Raw genomic sequence first — 23,656 nt, 5'->3', positions numbered from 1 at the left:
TTTGCCAGAAGTGTCAGATGGCCAGTCTGGCCCTGGTTTCTCCTATTCAAAAAACCCTCTCTGGATCCCAACTAACTTTCAACTTCTGCTCCACATAACTCTTCTTACATGTGCCTTTAAACTCTTGGAGCAAATTGTCTTCCAATGCATGTCCGACTTCATTCCTCACACTCACTCCTTAACTGATTTCAATCTGGCTTTCTCTCCCTTCATTCTTGAAAAACAGCTCTTTTGCTAAGATCACTAAATCTAAAGGTCAGTTTTTGATTCTCATCCTTCTTGACCTACCACCTGCCATTGATACTGATACCCTCTCCTTCTTTAAACATTCCACTCTTTCGGCTCCATGACACTTTCCTCTCACAAATGTCCTTCTAGCATTCTATAACCACTCCTTCCCTGTCTAATCCTACAACTGTACTTAAAACTCTCTTCCTATTGGTAGTTTGTCCTTCCTCATCTTTTCTCTCTACTCTTATCCCTTGGTGGAGGTTTATCAATCTTTTGACAGAGATAAAATTGAGACGTTTCCCAGAGCAGTTTATAATCTTCTGTCACTTTATAGCCTATGTTACATAAATGACAGACGTTGATTGGCTGCTATGGGCAACTTATCCACTTTATATCTCAAGGCTTGATAAATCTCCCCTTTTGTGATCTTAATAGGCTACAATACCATTTTCATGGTGATGAAAAACAAATCTTATTCTCCCCTGCCTCACCTCTAACCACCTTTACTCTCATCTCCAGCTGCCTCTCCTCTCCCCATACTCATCTCCATCTGCTTCTCCTCTCCCCACCCTCACTCTCATCTCCAACTGCCTCTCTTCTCCTCTCCCCACCCTCACTCTCTTCTCCAGCTGCCTCTCTTTTATCTCTTTACTCGATGTCCCAGAGGTTTCTTAAATTCAACATGTATAATATGTGCTTATAGTCCGTCTCCTCAATGTCCTTTTTCTCTCCCACCTCACTTAATTACTAACACTATCCTCACTCTTGCTCCTTATGTCTGCTGTCAAGATGTCATCCTTGACTACTCCCTCTCTGTCACCTCCCATATTTGTGCTATCTTTGTGCTATCTCTAAAGCCTGCCATCTTCAGAATCACACCTTTTCTTACACTGGAGGCTACCATATATTTTAATCATGCCTTTGTCATCTCATGCCTGGACTACTGTAACCTTCTACTCTCCAGCTTTCCTCTCTCCCACCTTTTCCCTCCCCTCAATCATCAGTGCTGCTGCTCACCTCTTCTTTCTATCTTGTCTCTCTGATTCAACCGCTTGTCTGCTTCAACTCTTTCACTGACCCTCCTTCACCTACGGATTCTAGTTTAAGCTCCTTGCTGCAGAATCCAGTTTAAGCTACTCACTTTCAAAGTACTCACACATTTAACACCTCACACATCTCTGACCTCTAATTCCATAGGTTCTATACATTTAGTTTTCTTGAACTCACATTGTTTCCACTGATCACTGTGATTTGTTCCATGTTTCCATAGATTGTTTGGATTGTGAGTTTCCTGTCCACCTTCGTCCTTGGCCTTCCATATGGACTTGCTGTCGGTGTAGGATTTTCCATCTTGGTTGTCATCTTTAATACGCAATTGTGAGTTTTTCCCTTTCTTTTATACAGAATATTAATCTCACTCCTCACCAACAAATATGCTTTAGAGCAACATTTGCATTCACTGTGGTTTTTAAGGTTAGATCTTTCCAGGGACGTGCAGTGAGGAAAATGGCTAAGTAGGTACTGGCCAGTACCAGAGCCACATACAATATATGAGCCAAAGGGTTCATATGGGCATTATACACAGGTGCTGCAATATATACTGCTGGGAATTTGTTGCGTTTTGATGAGAGATGAGTGGAAAAGATAAACACTGCTTCACCTGCCATAGACTTTTTTTCTCCAGACTTTTGACTATAAAAATTATTAGAATACAAAGAATGTATTTCTAAAATATTCTTTGTATTTTTTATATATTTTATATAGTCAAACCTCTGGTTTATACATTGGTATGTATGACAGGAAAGGCTCACCTCCCTCAGCCCACCGCACGTCACTAAATCTTTGCAAATGTTTAAGTTTAGCAATAAAAAAAATATATCTATTTACAGTATTACCTTTTATTTTTCTATTTTTACTACCAATGTCCAGGGTAGTCTAGAGCTACATAAGAACACTAAAGGGCTGATTCTGGGCTGCACGTAAATGTGACTTTTGCTAAATTTAATCATTTCCTTCAAGAGATCTCAATGAGACTCAGAATCAGCCAATAAAACTGTTACACTTGCAGGTTCTATCACCGTAACCGTAATTATGGATCAATGTGCTTACAGATTTCCTACATCACCATTATTAAGTAAATATTATTGAGTAAATGTATTGTGCAGTTGTACACTGTGAAAAAAACATGTAGAGAAACTGTTAGACTACAAGATTACTCTCTTCTCTTTTTCTCTCCCATATCAGTCGAAATGGTTCAGAACTGGGTCAGGTGGTCTTCACAGATATCTACAAGAATCCAAAAGTCTACAGCAAGGTAAGAGGAACACCTTTAAATCTATTATTTTATTCATGTATAGTGAATGTAGGGTAATGCAATACTAGTAAGCTGCTAAATTAGAACCTACCAAAATACTGTCATCTTTCACATGTTTGGAGTTAGGTGTTTATGGGGTACTAAGCCTTGGAGAGAGATAAAGTATACAGAGATGAAGTACCAGCCAGTCAGCTCCTAACTGCCATGTTACAGGCTATTTTTGAAAAATGACAGGAGCTGGCTGGCTGATCAGAGCTGTAACTACTAGACATTTTTGGTGCCCTATGCAAGAGTGAGAATTGGTTCCTCCCCCATTTTTCCGACAGGGACATAAGACGCATGCATCATGGGGGAAGGACATGACAAGATTAATCCCAGAGGAAGCCCATGTTATGATGCGCCTTGTCACATTATATATATATATATATATATATATATATATATATTGCACACACACACATATATATATATATATATATATATATATATATATATATATATATTACGCACAAATTTATAGACCACTGCAAAAAATTTGGACACAAATCCTCTTTATACCACATTTCTGCACTTCACTTTAGAGCTTGTCGTTATTAAGTTACAATACCCTTTATAAAATAACACATTTCAATATACTGCCATACTCAGGATTCAAACCTATAACCTGTTGAATTCTAATCAAACACCCTACTCATTTAGCTATTTGATCCTACATAACAACTATAGGGGGTAATTCAGACTTGATCGTAGCAGCAAATTTGTTAGCAGTTGGGCAAAACCATGTGCACTGCAGGGGGGGGTGGGGGGGGGGCAGATATAGCATGTGCAGAGAGAGTTAGATTTGGGTGGGGTGTGTTCAAACTGAAATCTAAATTGCAGTGTAAAAATAAAGCAGGCAGTATTTACTCCGCACAGAAACAAAATAACCCACCCAAATCTAACTCTCACTGTACATGTTATATCTGCCCCACCTGCAGTGCACATGGGCCCTCATTCCGAGTTGTTCGCTCGCTAGCTGCTTTTAGCAGCATTGCACGCGCTAGGCCGCCGCCCTCTGGGAGTGTATCTTAGCTTAGCAGAATTGCGAACGAAAGATTAGCAGAATTGCTACTAAATATTTTCTTGCAGTTTCTGAGTAGCTCCAGACCTACTCCTAGATTGCGATCAGCTCAGTCCGTTTAGTTCCTGGTTTGACGTCACAAACACGCCCTGCGTTCGGCCAGCCACTCCCCCGTTTCTACAGACACTCCTGCGTTTTTCCCTGACACGCCTGCGTTTTTTAGCACACTCCCGGAAAACGCTCAGTTACCACCCAGAAACGCCCCTTTCCTGTCAATCATTCACCGATCAGCAGTGCAACTGAAAATCGTTGCTCGAACACTAGCAAATCTACTAGGTTTTGTGCTAAATAACTTAGCGCATGCGCTCTGCGTACCATGCGCATGCGCAATTAGCAACAAATCGCAGCATAGCGAAAATCGGCAACGAGCGAACAACTCGGAATGACCCCCATGGTTTTGCCCAACTGCTAACAAATTTGCAGCTACGATCAGGTCTGAATTACCCCCTATGAACACTATATAAAGCTACTGGTACTATGTAATAATATAATCAGCATTGCAATTGAGCAGATCTATGCAATGTGCAGCCACACATCCAATCTCTTGCAGCCACACACTACATAGATCATTGTTCCACAAAGTACAAGGTAAATTTCAAATAGTTAGAATTCTCCAGCTTTGAATTATCTACCTTTCTATGCAAGGGCAGATATCTCAATGAATAGATTGTCTGACTGCAATGCCACAGGCAATAGGTATGAATCCCAGGTATGTCAGCATCTTGAAATGTAATAAAGGACAGTGTGACTAAAGAACAAAGATATCTCAAGTTGAGTTCATGAATGTTGTATACGTATTAGCGACAGAAGGGATCAGGGTAGGAAACAGAGGCAGTCAGGAGATGCTAGGCTTCAAAGAGGGGGAAAGCTGTAAGGGAAAGTAATTAAAACAGATAACTGACAAGTGCCGCAACAGCGCCCCCTACCCTGCATCACTATGTGCGGTGCCCCCTCAGCACACACCTAGTTACAGCCCTGTAGCTGACACTTTCTCTCTGTCCACTTTATCTCTCTGCAAGGCTTAGTACATAGACCACTTATTCTGTAAATTCGTGCTACATCATTATTATTATTATTATTATTATTATTATTATTATACTTCATTTATATGGCACCACAAGGGATCCGCAGCACCCATTACACAGTACATAATCAAATGAGCAAACAAGAAAACACCACTTACAGTTCAAGACAATATAGGACAGGTATAGAAAACAAGGGTTTAGGTGCCATCAAAGGGAGTATGGAGTATAAGAGTGTGTAAGTAAGAAAAGGAAAGGCACATGAGGAAAGTCCCTGCTCTTGCGAGCTTACAATCTAAAAGATTTCATTTCTGAGGGAAGCAGCCACGAGCTGGGAATGCACCATGGGCCTAATTCAGACCTGATCATAGCAAATTTGTTAGCAGATGGGCAAAACCATGGGGGTCATTCCAAGTTGATCGTAGCTGTGCTAAATTTAGCACAGCTACGATCATGTTCCCAGACATGTGGGGGGACGCCCAGCACAGGGCTAGTCCGCCCCGCATGTCTGTCCCGCCTCCCCGCACAAGTACAAAAGCATCGCACTGCGGTGATGCTTTTGTACTTGTTGAGTAACTCCCGGCCAGCGCAGCTCCTGCAGCTGACCGGGAGTTGCTCATTGCTGCCCCTGGTCGCAGCGCCTGCGTGTGACGTCACGCAGCCACTGCGGCCCACCCCCTGCACGGTCCGGCCACGCCTGCGTTGGCCGGGCCACGCCCCCAAAACGGCAGCCAAACGCCGCCGTGCCGCCCCCTCCCGCCCAGCGACTGCCTCTGCCTGTCATTGAGGCAGAGGCGATCGCTAGGGAACGACGGCCTTCGGCGGCGCATGCGCAGTTCCGACATGATCTCTGCGCTGCGAACAACTGCAGCGAGCGATCGGGTCGGAATGACCACCCATGTGCACTGCAGGTGGGGCAGATAGAACATGTGCAGAGAGTTAGATTTGGGTGGGTTATATTATTTCTGTGCAGGGTAAATACTGGCTGCTTTATTTCTACACCCAAATCTAACTCTGCACATGTTATATCTGCCCCTCCTGCAGTGCCCCAGGTTTTGCCCATCGGTTAACAAATTTGCTGCTACGATCAGGTCTGAATTTATGCCCCATAATTGTGAAATCCTTCCACACAGAAGGCCTACCTGCTGTTGAGTATGGTTTCTGAAATGATCCTCCATTTTTTTTATTTGAAATTGTATCCTAATCTGTGTGTACTTTTAAATATTTCTCATAATCTTTGTAACTCTTTTTTGTAACTGAAAACTCTGAAGATATTCTTAAAATTAATAACCTAATTTCTAGTTTTGGTCTGTGTTCTTATGCCCAAAGCCTCATGGTCCATGTTAACTATTTTGTGACGTATTAATAATTGTGTGGGTAGGCCGAAGCGAAGACGGCCTTGCGTTTAGTCGCTAAAATCTTCTTGCTGGTGGCTGTATTGTGTTTACAGTAATCCAGTAGTCACGGACGGCGATTCTCGGATTGCTGTATCTAGAAAATCGGCCAGTGGTCATGACAAAATTCATGGCCAGGTCCTTCTGAATTTTAAACTATGTTTCTATATTCAGATTTAGGTGGTAAATATTCATATCTGTCACTTATTAAAGGATGTAAAAAAATAATTTTACTTACATTTACAATTTTTTCTGCTGGTTTTAGGTTCAGTCTATCGATGGTATTAAGATTGTCAACTACTGCTCTCCGCTGTATTTTGCAAATTCAGAAATATTCAGACAGAAAGTTATTAAAAAGGTAAAAGCTCCATATCTACTATACCATATGGCAGAAAATACAGTAGGTTCAAAACTTACTTTGTAATTTTTTGAAATGGGTTTTGGTACAAAATCCTGGTGGTAAGGATCCCAACTGTCACAATCCTGGAAGCAGAACCCCGAAAGACACAATCTCGATGAGTTTTGGTGAGTGTTCTAACCCTAACTGTCCCCTCCCACAGCTTTATCCTAACCGTCCCCTTCGCCAGTCTTACCATAACTGTCCACTCCCGCAGCCTAACCCTAACCCTTCCCTTAGTGCCTAACCCTAAAACTAATCCTAACACTAATACTCACCGTTTGCATCCGTCGGTATTGTGACCATTGGGATTCTGCAGCCGGGATTGTGACCTTTGAGATTTCCCCTGAATTGAACTCACATCTATATTTATATTTTTTAACTATAATTTTCTATCCTAGTTTCTTTTAATGCTTACATTAATACAGAAACATAAATTTATATTATGTGTTGTAAGATGAGTGTAAAATTAAATTATCTGGTAACTGGATTTGAGAGAGAAGTCAATCACAGTGTATTAAATATAATGTAAAAATATGCCTCAGCAGTGTATGGTGAGGCTCATTTAGAATTGGTCTTGGACATCCCAGTGCAGTTACTATTGACACTGGGACATTAGTAAGTGTGTGGGCTGAGGTAGTGCAGTGATGTGGTAGTGGGGAGGTGGGGCATGAACCCAACATATTATCTGGTGCGGCCTGATCAGATCCTTCTTCCCAAAGCTGCAGATGATTGTATTCCTAGGTGGATAAGTATGTGTGGTGTCCACAGGGAAACATCGGGGTGTAGAGTGGTTCTTGATCCAGAGGCACCAACAGGTAAAGCTTTAGCTGTCCCAGGATGTACAGGGGCCTCCTCCATAACCCCGCCTCCAGGCACTGAGAGCTCAGTTTTGATAACCAGTCCAATGCAGGAGCAGGCAAGAGAGAAGGCAGATGTTGGTCTCATAAAAACACATTCTCATGACAGGAGAATGTACCAGTGGCTAATACCATACAAACCCAAATAAGCTAGGTGCGTCAGGGTGGGCTCCCTGTGGAACCCAATGTACTTTGCAGAAAGAGAGTTAACAATGGCAAGTCTACCATAACGCTCCTTTTCTGCAGCAAGGTACATTGGTTTCCACAGGGAAACATCGGGGATGTCCTAAAGCAGTGCCTCAAGGGAGGGGATGCGCCTTAGCGGATGTGAGAATCCGGTGCCCAACGGAAGCATCCTGGGAGGCAAAGGTATCAAAGGCATAGAACCTAAGAAACGTGTTCACTGAGGAACACGTAGCCACCTTGCACAATTGTTCTGCAGACGCGCCACAGCGGGCCGCCAAAGAAGGTTCAACAGACCGAGTAGAATGGGCCTTAATCGCAGTAGGAGCTGGGGTCCAGCCTGCGCATAAGCATGTGCAATCACCATTCTAATCCATCTGGCCAATGTTTGCTTGTTCGCAAGCCAGCCACGTTTGTGGAAACCAAACTGGACAAAGAGGGCATCCGACCATCTAGTAGAGGCAGTCCTATCCACATAGACACGGGGAGCCCTAACAACATCCAAAGAACATTCTTTGGTTGACAAGTCCGAAGAGATAAAGGCTGGAACCTCAATCTCTTTGTTAAGGTGAAATGAAGACACCGCCTTAGACAAATAATGAGGACGAGTTTGTAGAACCGCCTGGTCACGTTGAACTATCAGAAAGGGTGGACATAGGACAAAGCGCTAAGTCCGACATCCATCTTGCAGAAGCAATAGCCAGCAAGAACAGGACCTTGGCCGTGTGCCATTTAAGGTCCACCGATTCAAGAGGTTCAAATGGAGACTCTTGTAGGGCTTTCAGCTCAACAGACAGATCCGATGGAGCCACTGGGGGGACATAGGGAGGCTGAATACGCAAAACCCCCTAAGTGAACGTATGCACATCAGGTACAGAGGCAATCTTGCGCTGAAACCATACCGACAAGGCAGACATGTGAATCTTGAGGGAGGCCAGACGAAGACCTAAGTCCAAGCCTCTTTGTAGAAAAGCGTCATAATTCTTATCAGCACACCAGGTGAAATAAGCATGCCAAACCCTGTAATAAATCCGGGCAGAGGCCGGTTTGCGGGCCTTCAGCATAGTCTGAATAACCGCCTCAGTAAATCCTTTGGCCCTCAGGAGTGATGCTTCAAGAGCCACGCTGTCAAAGCCAGTCTGGCCAGGTCTGGGTAGAGACAAGGGCCCTGTACAAGGAGGTCTTGACGCTGAGGAAGTAGAAGGGTACGCTCTGACGACAGACTCTGCAGGTCTGAGAACCAATGTCGTCTGGGCCACGCTGGAGCGTCTAGAATTAGCATTCCTTCTTCTTGCTTGAACTTCCGCAGTACCCTGGGCATGACACCGGAGGGAAAATGTAAGGCAGCTGAAAACCTAGAAACCCTGTCGACCTAGAATACCTTTCAACCTAGTTACTGTCGACCAATAGTGGTCGACCTAGACACTGTCGACCTAAGTGTGGTCGACCCTCCATACCACATCAGTACAAAGACCATCATACAACAATTCCCCTTCAGATAAATCCTTGGAGCATACTCTGCATGATGCAGGAGTTTCCACAGATTTACTGCCCTTTCTGTTAGACATTATATATGTAACAAATGGGCCGACAGAGTACGATTATAAAGACAGACAAAAGCAAAAACCTGTGGAATAAAACAGGATATAATGTGACTGTAATACATTAGAAATATACTTATATTAATATATAGATAAACACTGTGTATAACTATATTGTAAGACCCAAACGCACCTAGCCCAGGGTACAGAATATAGTGACAGTTATATCTGGGAAACACTGAAAGTGAAACCACACAGCAGATACAGGCACACAGTCACATGCAATGCAGAAATTATTATTACAATACAGGTGCACTGGACTTGTATGTATGTATGTATGTATGTATGTATATATATATATAAATATATCACAGCGCAACAGCACGGTCACAGGCCGGAGGATATAGCAGAATACTCGTACAATATACTCTGCAAAGTACACCTTTTCTCAACTAACGCTGTCTCTAAGACATGTAGGATATTCAAGCTTTCAGATTTCTGAAGGAGGGGACGTTGAAAAGGGGCATGGCCTATTGAAAAGGGGGCATGGCCTCGCGTGGATGATGCGATTGCGAGCCACGCTTCCAATTTTTGTCATAGTGGGGGCACAGCCAGTGCTCTGTGAGCTGCTGGCCATGCCCCCAGTCCCTCTGCCTCACTGGAACAGACGCTGTGTGCATGCACACAGCGTCTATTCACCGCTGCTCTACTCAAAAGTCTACACACAATACTCTATAAAGACAGAATGAAAAGTTTTTAAAAAAATTTTTACAAATTTATTACAAATAAAACACTAAGAAATCAAATAAGTATTCACAGCCTTTGCTCAAAACTTTGTTGATGCACCTTCGGCAGCAAGTACAGCCTCAAGACTTTTTGAATATGATGCCACAAGCTTGGCACACCTATCTTTGGCCAGTGTTGCCCATTTCTCTTTGCAGCACCTCTCAAGCTTCATCAGGTTGGATGGGAAGCATTAGTGCACATCCATTTTCAGATCTCTCCAGAGATGTTCAATCGGATTCAAATCTGGGCTCTGGCTGGGCCACTCAAGGACATTCACAGAGTTGTCCTGAAGCCACACCTTTGATATCTTGGCTGTGTGCTTAGGGTCATTGTCCTACTGAAAGATGAACCCTCACCCCAGTCTAAGGTCAAGAGCGATCTGGAGTTTTAATCCAGGATGTCTCTGAACATTGCTGCATTTATCTTTCCCCCTAGTTCCTGCCACTGAAGAACATCACTACAGCATGATGCTGCCACCACCTTGCTTCACTGTAGGGATGGTATTGGCCTGGTGATGAGCGGTGCCTGGTTTCCTCCAAACATGATGCTTGGCATTCACGCCAAAGAGTTCAATCTTTGTCTCATCAGACCAGAGTATTTTGTTTCTCATGGTCTGAGAGTCCTTCAGGTGCATTTTGTCAAACTCCAGGCGGGCTACCACGTGCTTTTTTACTAAGGATTGGCTTCTGTCTGGCCACTCTACCATACAGGCCTGATTGCTGGATTGCTGCAGAGATGGTTGTCCTTCTGGAAGGTTCTCCTCTCTCAACAGAGGAATGCTGTAGCTCTGACAGAGTGACGATCGGGTTCTTGGTCATCTCCCTGACTAGGGCCCTTCTCCCCCGATCACTCAGTTTAGACGGCCGGCCAGCTCTAGGAAGAGTCCTGGTGGTTCTAAACTTCTTCCATTTACGGTTGATGGAGGCCACTGTGCCTTGGGACCTTCAAAGTAGCAGATATTTTTCTGTACCCTTCCCCAGATTTGTGCCTCGAGACAATCCTGTCTTGGAGGTCTACAGACAATTCCTTTGACTTCATGCTTGGTTTGTGCTCAGACATGTACTGTCAAGTGTGAGACCTTATATAGACAGGTGTGTGCCTTTCCAAATCATGTCCAAATCAAAAGAATTTACCACAGGTGGACTCCAATTAAGCTGTAGGAACATCTCAAGGATGATCAGTGGAAACAAACAGGATGCACCTGAGCTCAATTTTGAGCTTCATGGCAAAGGTTATGAGTCGTTAGTTTTTATTTTTAATAAATTTGCAAAAATCACATAAAAACTTTTTTCACATTGTCATTATGGGGTATTGGAGGTCATTTCGAGTTGATCGCTAGCTGCTTTCATACGTTGCGCAGCGATCAGGCAAAAAATCGGCACTTCTGCGCATGCGTATGCGGCGCAATGCGCATGCATATGCGGCACAATGCGCACACGCGTCGTACTATTACAACGAACGATGTAGTTTCACATAAGGTCTAGCGAAGCTTTTCAGTCGCACTGCTGGCCGCAGAGTGATTGAAAGGAAGAGGGCGTTTCTGGGTGTCAACTGACCGTTTTCAGGGGGTGTTCGGAAAAACGCATGCGTGCCAGGAAAAACGCAGGCATGGCTGGGCGAACGCAGGACGTGTTTGTGACGTCAAAACTGGAACTGAATAGTCTGAAGTGATCGCAAGCGCTGAGTAGGTCTGAAGCTACTCCGAAACTGCACAAAATTATTTTGTAGCCGCTCTGCGATCCTTTCGTTCGCACTTCTGCTAAGCTAAAATACACTCCCAGTGGGAAGCGGCATAGCGTGTGCACGGCTGCTAAAAACTGCTAGCAAGCAAACAACTCGGAATGACCACTATTGTGTGTGGAAATTTGAGGGAAAAATTAATTTATTCCATTTTGGAATAAGGCAGTAACTTAACAAAATGTGGAAAAAGTGAAGCGCTGTGAGTACTTTCCGGATGCACTGTATATATTTAAATATGTTCACAAAATGGGTGTAAATTACTTGTAGAAAAAGTACACGCAAAAATAGTGATGTGTCCAGCTCAGCATCACCGCATGTGTGCCTGGTTTATACTTTATACCAAGTGATCATCATGTAATTGCACTCTGGGCCTAATTCAGACCTGATCGGTAGCAAGCGATTTTTGCACTGCTGCGATCAGATAGTCTCCACCTACAGGGGGAGTGTATTTTAGCTGTGCAAGATTACGATTGCATGTGTAGCAGAGCTCTATATATATATATATATATATATATATATATATACACTGCTCAAAAAAATAAAGGGAACACTTAAACAACACATCCTAGATCTGAATGAATGAAATATTCTTATTAAATACTTTGTTCTTTACATAGTTGAATGTGCTGACAACAAAATCACACAAAAATTATCAATGGAAATCAAATTTATTAACCCATGGAGGTCTGGATTTGGAGTCACACTCAAAATTAAAGTGGAAAAACACACTACAGGCTGATCCAACTTTGATGTAATGTCCTTAAAACAAGTCAAAATGAGGCTCATTAGTGTGTGTGGTCTCCACGTGCCTGTATGACCTCCCTACAACGCCCGGGCATGCTCCTGATGAGGTGGCGGATGGTCTCCTGAGGGATCTCCTCCCAGACCTGGACTAAAGCATCCGCCAACTCCTGGACAGTCTATGGTGCAACGTGGCGTTGGTGGATGGAGCGAGACATGATGTCCCAGATGTGCTCAATTGGATTCAGGTCTGGGGAACGGGCGGGCCAGTCCATAGCATCAATGCCTTCGTCTTGCAGGAACTGCTGACACACTCCAGCCACATGAGGTCTAGCATTGTCTTGCATTAGGAGGAACCCTGGGCTAACCGCACCAGCATATGGTCTCACAAGAGGTCTGAGGATCTCATCTCGGTACCTAATGGCAGTCAGGCTACCTCTGGCAAGCACATGGAGGGCTGTGCGGCCCCCCAAAGAAATGCCACCCCACACCATTACTGACCCACTGCCAAACCGGTCATGCTGGAGGATGCTGCAGGCAGCAGAATGTTCTCCTTGGCGTCTCCAGACTCTGTCACGTCTGTCACATGTGCTCAGTGAGAACCTGCTTTCATTTGTGAAGAGCACAGGGCGCCAGTGGCGAATTTGCCAATCTTGGTGTTCTCTGGCAAATGCCAAACGTCCTGCACGGTGTTGGGCTGTAAGCACAACCCCCACCTGTGGACGTCGGGCCCTCATACCACCCTCATGGAGTCTGTTTTTGATCGTTTGAGTAGACACATGCACATTTGTGGCTTGCTGGAGGTCATTTTGCAGGGCTCTGGCAGTGCTCCTCCTGTTCCTCCTTGCACAAAGGCGGAGGTAGCGGTCCTGCTGCTGGGTTGTTGCCCTCCTACGGCCTCCTCCACGTCTCCTGATGTACTGGCCTGTCTCCTGGTAGCGCCTCCATGCTCTGGACACTACGCTGACAGACACAGCAAACCTTCTTGGCACAGCTCGCATTGATGTGCAATCCTGGATGAGCTGCACTACCTGAGCCACTTGTGTGGGTTGTGTGGGTTGCAGACTCCGTCTCATGCTACCACTAGAGTGAAAGCACCGCCAGCTTTCAAAAGTGACCAAAACATCAGCCAGAAAGCATAGGAGCTGAGAAGTAGTCTGTGATCACCACCTGCAGAACAACTCCTGTTGTCTATTCCATTTGCACAACAGCATGTGAAATTGATTGTCAATCAGTGTTGCTTCCTAAGTGGACAGTTTGATTTCACAGACGGTGATTGACTTGGAGTTACATTGTGTTGTTTAAGTGTTCCCTTTATTTTTTGAGCAGTGTATATATATATATATATATATATATATAATACACACACACACACAAAGACTGTAGCTCAACTTACAGGTCAGCTCAGAACACTGTCATCCTCCATGAATCCTCTATGGTCCCTAGTGTTGCCCCACTGTGTTAACCTCCAACACTGCAGGGTATATAGGCTTCAAAAGGAAACCAGAGGTATCACACAGCCACTTCTCTCAACATACAGGGACTCCTCAATTCATATATCGCAGTCTGCATTCAGTACACCAATAACCTGTAGTACATTTGTTTGACATCAGTTCATACAACACGTCTTACATTTATTGCAAAATAGAGCATTCCTAATACACTTTGCAAAATTATGTAAAATAGATAAAAAGATGGTTTGTCTGTTGGCAATCTTTTTTTAGATGTCACAACGATACCTAAAACTTAACATCTCTAAACTGACAACCCCAAAGTCCTCTTTCCTCCACCTGTCTACTTCTTTGTTTACAGCATCTCCCTCTCCTCCTTCTCTCAAGTCCTTCTTTTACCCCATACCACTGTTTCCCAAACCTTCTTGAATCACAGTGCCCTAGATTATAAGTATTTTTTACCAGTGCCATGACTAGACATTTTAGCGCTGTGTGCAAGAAACAGCAATGGCGCCCCCCCTCCCACATCATATTTAAAATAGGGCCAGTGCGCGCCGTAGGCGTGTGCCAAAAATATAGGGGTGTGGCTTCATGGAGAAGAAGCATGGCCACAAAATAATACCAATTCATAATATGCCACACAGTAGTTCCACTTACACATATTACGGCAGGCAGAGTCCCCATTTTACACATTCCGGCAGGCAGAGTCCCCCCTTTACACATTGTGGCAGGCAGAGTCCCCCCTTTACACATTACGGCAGGATAGGTCCCCCTTTTACACATTATGGCAGGCAGAGTCCCCCTTATATGCAGTACAGCAGGCAGAGTCCCCATTTTACACATTACGGCAGGCAGATTCCCCCTTACATCCCCCCCCCTGCCCTTAGAGTGTAGTAGAATGTAGTGTACTATAGTGTAGTGTAGTGTACTGTAGTGAAGTGTAGTGTTATATAGTGTAGAGTGTAGTGTCTGTGTAGGCACTTAAGTGAGGCTTACGTTCTTCCTGCTCTGTTGCCGGCTCCTTTACAGAACTGACTCCTCTGCAGAGCACAGGGGGGATATCCTGTCCAAAGCCGCTGACTTTACACAGCAATCATCTGCTCCAGCTAGTCGGAGCTTGAGGCTGCTGCGGGTGCCAGGCACAGGGGAGCGGGAAGGCGGCCGTCAGCAGTAGGGATATGTGGCCACTTAGTGTGTATGTAGAAGGTGCGCCTACAGGGCAAGTGCGCTGTGGGCAATGCACCTTCTGCACACACCTAGTTACGGCCCTGTCATTAATATTCAGTTACAATATACTGCCATACCCGGGATTCAGACCTATAACCTGTTGAACTGTAACCAAACACCTTACTCATTGAGCTAGTTGATCCTGCATAAATACTATGAACACTATATGAAGCTACTGGTACTTTCACTTTGTAAAAAAAAAAAATCAGTATTGTAACTGAGCAGATCTATGTAGTGTGCAGCCACACATCCAATCTCTTGCAGTCACACAATAAATAGATCTGCTCAGCAGCAATGCTGATCATGTTTTCACAAAGTACAAGGTAAGCTTCAAACAGAATTCTCTAGCTTAGAATTCTCTAGCTTTCTATGTAAGGGCAGATAGCTCAATGAATAGAGTGTCTGACTGCAATGCCTCAGGCAATGGGCTCAAATCCCGGGTACATCAGCATCTTCAAATGTAATAAAGGACAATGTGACTGAATAACAAAGAAATCTCAAGTTGAGTTCATGAATATTGTATAGGTATCAGTGACAGAAGGGGTCAGGGTAGGAGACAGTGGTGGTTAGGAGATGCTGGGCTTCAAAAAGGGGGAAGCTCAAAGTGAAAGTAATTAAAACAGATAATTGACAAGTGCCAGCAACTGCGCCCCCTACCCTGCAGCGCTATGTGCGGTGCCCCCGTCCACACACACCTAGTTATGGCCCTGTGTTTTACCATGGCACCTCTAGGCCAAAATTTAATTATTGATAAAATTAGAGAAAAATAAATAAATTAAGTAACTTTTGCTTACCCATTACCCTTAGGTTCAGTTATGTGGTGGTGGACAGGGTTGCACTCCTGATTGTCCACGTATTTTATGATTGGTAGCCACCAGCACTGGTTTTGCCTATCGAATTGACCAAAAATAATTTTATTTGGCCCTGAACCATCAACCCGTGGCTCCCTACAAGTGTTTTGAGGCAGCCCAGGGTAACCACTGCCCCACACACTTAGTCCCTTACCCAGACCTTTAACTTTCAGCTCTGTAAAATTTCCAAGATTCATCCCTTTCTCATTCTGGTTGGCCTAGCCTTATCCCTCACCTTGAGTACTGCCTCTGTTTTTGGCCTACCCTTTCCCATCCCTCTAAAATCCTTCCTTACCTCTGATGCCTGCCTCATTTTCCTGACTCCTCACTCCAATTCTTCTGGCCCCTTATACTACACAGATTTAAATTCAAACTCCTCTCACTCACTACCAGAGCCTTCAACCTCTCTTCCCCCATTCTACATCTCCAACCTCATATCCATTTGCATTCCGCTCAGCCAACTGCCACCTCCCTCCTTGTTCTATTCCTTTCACTGTCGCTGCTCACCATCAATGTGTTTGGCTTTCCTCCCACACTTTAGAAACATACTGGTAGGTTAACTAGATTCTGACAAATTAAAACCTAGTATGGTGTTGGTTGTGTGTGCGTGCGTGTTGGAAGCTTAGAATACAAGCTGCACTGGGGCAGGGACCGATGTGAATGACAATTATTTTCTATACAGAGCTATATAAAATTGTTGCACCATATTAAAAAATTATATGTGATTAACCCTTGCAAGTGAGCTGCCCATTATCTTACATATGGTTGTTTCCTACCAGACTGGACTAGATCCTGGCAAAGTCTATCTGGCCAAAAAGAAATACCTTAAAAATCAAGAAAAGGAAGAACTGAAAAGACAGGGATCTGAATTCATGAAGAGCAAAGTAAGCCTGTCTCTCTGTATGTAATGTAGATGTTCACTCATTTTGTTCCTATTTACTGTATATCCTGCTTCCTTATTGTTGGAAACATTATGATTCAGACGCAAAACGGGCATAAGTGTGGATGGGCATGTAACCGATTACCTATATTTTGCTTTTTTCTTCAGTTTATCCATACGGTTTCATGATTAGGTTTTTCATCTGCAGCTGTCATCATTTTTTTTAAGATGTCTGTATTGAAAGTTATATCGTATACAGAGGGGAAAGGCAATGCAGTACTAAATTCGGTCAGCACATATACAATATTATATAAAAGATGAAAAGATAATTTGTATAAAAAAAAGATTTATGGTAGACTTACCATGGTTAAATCTCTTTCTGTGAGGTACATTGGTTCCACAGGCAAACATCGGGGTGTAGAGATGGATCTTGATCCAGGCACCAACAGGCTAAAGCTTTACACTGTCCCAGGATGCATTGGGGCCTCCTCTATAACCCCGCCTCCAGGCACTGTGAGCTTAGTTTTGTTAACCAGTCCAATGCAGGAGCAGGTAAAAGAGAAGGTAGATGTTAGTCACATAGAACCACATTCTCACGACAGGAGAAGGGACTAGCGGATAATGCCATAGAAGCTAGGTGCGTCAGGGCGGGCGCCCTGTGGAACCAATGTACCTTGCAGAAAGAGATTTGACCATGGTAAGTCTACCATAAATCTCCTTTTCTGCAGCAGGGTACATTGGTTTCCACAGGGAAACATCGGGGATGTCCTAAAGCAGTTCCTCATGGGAGGGGATGCGCCGTAGCGGGCATGAGAACATGGCGTCCAAAGGAAGCATCCTGGGAGGTGGAAGTATCAAAGGGATAGAACCTAATGAACGTGTTCACTGAGGACCACGTAGCCGCCTTGCACAATTGTTCAGTGGAAGCGCCTCGGCGGGCCGCCCAAGAAGGTCCAACAGACCGAGTAGAATGGGCTTTGATAGCAGCAGGAGCTGGGGTCCAGCCTGCGCATATGCTTGTGCAATCACCATTCTAATCCATCTGGCCAAGGTTTGCTTATTCGGAGGCCAGCCACGTTTGTGAAAAGCAAAAAGTACAAAAAGGGTATCTGACCTCCTGATAGAGGCAGTCCTCTCCACATAAATACAGAGAGCCCTTACAACAACCAAAGACCGCTCTTTGGAGGACAAATCAGAAGAGATGAAGGCCGGAACCACAATCTCTTGGTTAAGGTGAAAAGATGACACCACCTTAGGCAAATAACCAGTGCAAGATCTAAGAACTGCCCGGTCACAGTGAAATATCAGAAAGGGTGGATGACAGGACAGAGCGCCTAGGACTGACACCCTCCTAGCAGAGGCAATAGCCAGTAAGAAAAAGGACCTTGACTGTGATCCATTTAAGGTCCACTGACTCAAGAGGTTCAAATGGAGACTCTGGCAGGGCATTCAGGACAACAGACAGATCCCATGGAGCCACAGGAGGGACATAGGGAGGCTGAATCCGTAAAACACCCTGAGCGAAAGTATGAACGTCAGGAATAGACGCAATTTTTCTCTGAAACCACACCGACAAGGCAGAGATATGAACCTTGAGGGATGCCAGATGAAGGCCGAAGTCCAGGCCTTGTTGCAGAAAAGCCAGAAGTCTGGAAGTACTGAATTTGTAAGCATCGCAATTCTTAGCAGCACACCAGGTGAAGTAAGAATTCCAGACCCTGTAATAAATCTGTGCAGATGTCGGTTTGTGGGCCTTCAGCATAGTTTGGATAACCGCCTCAGAGAATCCTTTGGCCCTCAGGAGTGAAACTTCAAGAGCCACGCTGTCAAAGCCAGTCTGGCCAGGTCCGGGTAGACACGAGGAGGTCTGGGCATTGAGGAAGTAGAAGAGGACGCTTTATCGATATACCCTGCAGGTCTGAGAACCAATGCCGTCTGGGCCATGCTGGAGCGGCTAGAAGTAGTATTCCTCCTTCTTGTTTGAACTTCCGTAGTACCCTGGGTAGGAGTGACACTGGAGGGAACACATAGGGCAGCCGAAAGTTCCATGGAATTGTCAGTGCATCCACGAATGCTGCCTGAGGATCCCTGGTTCTTGATCCGAAGACCGGAACTTTGTGATTGTGTCGAGACCCATGAGGTCTACACCTGGTAGGTCGCACTTGTCCACTGGGAGTTGAAAGACTTCCGGATGAAGACTCCACTCTCCGGCGTGCACGTCCTGATGACTGAGGAAATCCGCTTCCCAGTTGAGGACTCCTGGAATGAACACTGTCGATATTGCTGACAGATGGCGTTCCGCCCAACAAAGGATTTTTGAAACTTCCATCATTGCCATGCGGCTTCGAGTGCCTCCTTGATGGTTTGTGTATGCTACCGTGGTGGCGTTGTCTGACCGTACTTGAACAGGCCTGTTGTTTAGCAGAGGCAGGGCGAGAGACAAAGCATTGAACACTGGCCGCAATTCCAGAATGTTTATCGGGAGTAGTGATTCCTCCTTGGTCCACCGACCTTGAAAAGAGTATTGCTCCAACACTGCGCCCCAAGCCCTCAGACTGGCATTCGTAGTCAGTAGGACCCAGTTGGGGATCCAAAGGGACGGCCTCTGCTCAACTGCTGGTCCTGTAGCCACCAGGTCAGCGACAGACGAATCTCCGGAGAAGATCATGTGAGACCTGATCCGATGAGGTAGGCCGTCCCACTTGGAAAGGATTAAACTCTGCAGAGGGCGGGAATGAAATTGAGCGTACTCTACCATGTCGAAAGCCGACACCATCAGGCCTAGTAGTTGCATCGCCGAGTGTATCGACACCCTCGGGCGAGAGAGGAAGTATCTGATCCTGTCCTGCAGCTTCAGGACCTTCTCTGGAGACAGAAACAGCTGTTGACTGTGTGTGTCCAGCAGTGCCCCCAGGTGCACCATGCTTTGGGCTTGTAGGAAGTTTACCGTCAGTTGCAGATGACTGAGGAGTACATCGTGGGAGTTTGTCAGAACCAGCAAATCGTCCAGATCCTGACTCCCTGGCGATGGAGATGACGGCCATAACCTTGTTGAAGATTTGAGGAGCCGTGGCCAGTCCAAATGGCAGAGCCTGGAACTGATAGTGGAGGTTGCCAATAGCAAACTGCAGATATTGTTGATGCGATATGGCAATAGGTATATGCAGGTAAGCATCTTGTATATCCAGGGATTCCATATAGTCTCCGGGTTCCATGGCCAGTACAACTGAGCGCAGTGTTTCCTTACGGAACTTGGACACTCTCACAAACTTGTTCAGTGATTTGAGGTTGAGTATGGACCGGAAAGACCCATTGGGTTTTGGTACTAGAAACACGGTCGAGTAGTATCCTCTGCCTCTCTCGGACAGTGGTACCGGCAACACCACTTCTATCTCCATAAGGGAACGCACAACCATTTGTAGAGCTTGCGCCTTTAATGGATCCGAAGGGATAACCATGGTGCAAAACTGGTGAGCGGGACACCTCTTGAAAAAGACTGCGTACCCGTGAGAGACAACTTCTCGCACCCAAGCGACTGAAGTGGTCTTTAACTAGACCTGGGTGAATCGGAGAAGTTGGGCTCCCACCCTGGGGTCCCCCAGAGGGAGGCCCGCTGCGTCATGCGGCAGGCTTGTCGTGTTTAGAAGCAGGCTGAAGGGCTGCCCAAGATTGTTTTGCCTTGGGCTTTGTGGTTTTGAAAGCACGAGATTGTCTCGGGTATGCCTGACCTTTTGCTTTCCCTTGAGATCGAAAGGAGCGAAAAGTGTCTTCTGTGCCAAAGAAGAAGTATTAGGGAGAAAAGCAGTACTTAGCAGCCGCTAAGTTAGCCACAATTTTATTGGGGTCTTCCCCAAATAAGATATCTCCCTTAAAAGGTAGCACCTCCAAGGCCTTTTTGGAGTCCAGGTCCACCTTCCCATGACCTCAACCACAGAATACGGCGAGCCAGGATGGACGTAGTTGCTGCCTTGGCTGCCAATACACCTGCCTCAGAAGACGCCTCCTATATGTAATAGGCAGCGGTGGTAATATGAGACAGGAATTGTCTGGCATTGTCAGATATATCCAGGGGCAACTCATTCTTTAATGACTGAACCCATGCTTCAATACCTTTTGCAACCCAGGAAGCTGCTATAGTGGGTCTATGTACAGTACCTGTAAGGGAGTAAACAGACTCCAGGCATCCTTCCACATGCTTATCTGTCGGTTCCTTCAGTGAGGTGACAGTGGTGACAGGCAGAGTAGATGACATGGGAATCCACCGGCGGTGAATTTTCTCACTTGTTACACAACTCTGCAGGGAGAGGATAGCGAGCTACCATCCTTTTAGAGAGGAAGAATTTCTTCCCTGGAGCAATCCAGGATTCTCGTCGTTTGTCCACTAAATGATCAGAATGCGGTAGTAATGTTTTAGTTACCTTCTGACGTTTAAACTTATCAGGTTTCTTAACCGTAGTGGAATCCTCATCATTATCCTAGGATCTGCTTAATAGCAACAACTAGGTCAGGGACATCAACCAGTGTAGATTCCTCGTCAGAAGCAGCTGTGTCAGTGTCTAACGGGACAGTATGCTCCCCATCTTCATCAGAAGAATCTTCTGAGAGATTAGTGGTTTGTGAGGAGGAAGTAGCCCGCTTAGATGACCCCGTGACACGAGAATGACTTGGGGCAGTCTCATGTCTAACCAGAGCCGGCCCTAACCAATATGATGCCCTAGGCAAGATTTTGGCTGGTGCCCCCTAGCACCACCGTTGGTTCCGCCTCTGACCCTGCACCCCTTTCCCAGCACCATCACCCCCCACCCACAGCAGTCCTTTTTTTTGTTTTCCTACCCCCTGTAATTTAAATAAGAACAGTGCGCACATTCGGCGCACAGCCCAAAAAGGTATGTGTTTTTGCTGGCAAGGGGCATGGCCACACAATAGTAACCCCAATTCAACTTATGCCTCACCGTAGTGCAACTTTATTCACAATTTATAATGCGATAGTGTCCCTTATTCACATTACATCACACAGTAGTACCACTTTACCTTATATACGTTACTCCTCACAGTATTGAGAAAGTCCGCTTCCCAATTCAGGACTCCCGGAATGAATATTGCCGATATGGCCGGTAGGTGGCGTTCCGCCCAATGTAGAATTCGTGAGACTTCCTTCATTGCCAAACGGCTTCGCGTGCCGCCTTGATGATTTATGTAAGCCACTGTGGTGGCGTTGTCCGACTGTACTTGAACAGGACGGTTCTGAATTAAATGCTGGGCCAGGTTCAACGCATTGAAGACCGCCCGCAATTCCAGAATGTTGATCGAGAGGAGGGATTCCTCTTTGGTCCACCGACCCTGAAGGGAGTGTTGCTCCAGCACCGAGCCCCAACCTCTTAGACTGGCATCTGTTGTCAACAGGACCCAGTCGGATATCCAGAAGGGACGGCCCCTACACAATTGTCGGTCCTGGAGCCACCAGAGCAGCGACAGACGGACCTCCGGAGTCAATGAGATCATGTGAGACCTGATCCGGTGAGGCAGGCCGTCCCACTTGGCTAGAATCAGCTTCTGGAGGGGGCGAGAATGGAATTGAGCATACTCCACCATGTCGAATGCTGACACCATGAGGCCCAGCACCTGCATCGCCAAATGTATCGACACTTGCGGACGAGAAAGGAAGCAACGAATCCTGTCCTGAAGCTTCAGGACTTTCTCCTGAGACAAGAACAACCGCTGGTTGTGAGTGTCCAATAGCGCTCCCAGGTGCACCATACTCTGAGCAGGGACCAGGGAGGATTTCTTCCAGTTGATGAGCCACCCGTGGGCTTATATAAACTGGACAGTCATATCCAGATGACGTAGGAGAAGTTCTGAGGAATTTGCCAGGATTAACGAGTCGTCCAGTTATGGCAGTATCCTGACCCCTTGACGGCGGAGTACCACCGTCATCACCGCCATAACTTTGGTGAAGACTCGCGAGCCATAGTTAAATCAAAAGGTAACGCCCGAAACTGGTAATGGAGGTTGCCAATCGCAAACCTCAGGTACTGCTGATGTGACGCTGCTATAGGAATATGCAGGTAAGCATCCTGTACGTCCAGGGAGACCATGTAGTCCCCAGGTTCCAAGGCCAGAACTATAGAGCGAAGGGTTTCCATACGGAAACAGTCCTTTTCAGAACATCTGTTCCAGGAAGTCATATAATTCTTTTGGTCCTTTTTTCACTCAGTTCTTCACATAGCTATTCACTTTCCCCTTTTCTTATTTCTTTAGTCACGTGTACTTTCATATATAGTTCTAGTTTTATAACAACATTCATCTTAACACCATCACATTCTTGTCTAGGCATATTATTAATATATATTTTTTCTCCAGACATATTAGCACTTTTTAAGCTGTATATGCACTATTATTAGCATTCTTTTATGTCACTCTGTCACCACCCTTTTCTGGAATGATGTTTATCTAACAGGTGACCCACTGATAATCTATAATCTATAACTAATAATAAACACATTTCTTTTCTTATATCTATTTCTTTTGAAATCATGTTTATTTTAGGGCGTTCCAATAATAAACAAAATACACATATATATATCTCCTCCGCAACTTCTATATTGGGTCTGACAGAATCTTCTTCTTTATAATTGATTCATTTACCTTGATACGTATCTTGTAGACATTTATCTATATACATCAATGCTTATTGTACCAAAAAGTTTTACACATATACTTGTATATGTATGTCTAAATCTTTTGTATCAATCTCCTGGCTCTATATATTGAATTGTGTATTCCTTCTTCTTCTCTGTTTTAAATTGGGTTTATTTAACAATTAAATTCTTTCGTTCCTGGCCTTTTGGCCCTATCACATTAAGCAACTCAGATTCACCTGTCAATATAATTGTTATATCAATTTATCAATCAATTAGG

The 23,656-nt window shown here is 45.1% G+C and overlaps 1 protein-coding gene across 1 annotated transcript in view; it reads left to right on the top strand.

Annotated features, from left to right (window-relative positions):
- SLC26A9 (solute carrier family 26 member 9) overlaps nt 1-23,656 on the top strand; it is a 194,533-nt gene that overhangs the window by 68,755 nt on the left and 102,122 nt on the right. Inside the window, exons 12-15 of the mRNA XM_063955157.1 lie at nt 1,502-1,608; nt 2,476-2,545; nt 6,347-6,439; nt 16,638-16,742. Of these exons, the coding sequence (XP_063811227.1) occupies nt 1,502-1,608; nt 2,476-2,545; nt 6,347-6,439; nt 16,638-16,742 (375 nt within the window). The remainder of the gene's footprint in view (nt 1-1,501; nt 1,609-2,475; nt 2,546-6,346; nt 6,440-16,637; nt 16,743-23,656) is intronic.

The sequence above is a fragment of the Pseudophryne corroboree genome, chromosome 2 (assembly GCF_028390025.1).
Source record: "Pseudophryne corroboree isolate aPseCor3 chromosome 2, aPseCor3.hap2, whole genome shotgun sequence".
NCBI lineage: Eukaryota > Metazoa > Chordata > Amphibia > Anura > Myobatrachidae > Pseudophryne > Pseudophryne corroboree.
Note: the sequence above shows the minus strand (reverse complement) of the source record. Positions and strands in the feature narration are given on the sequence as shown.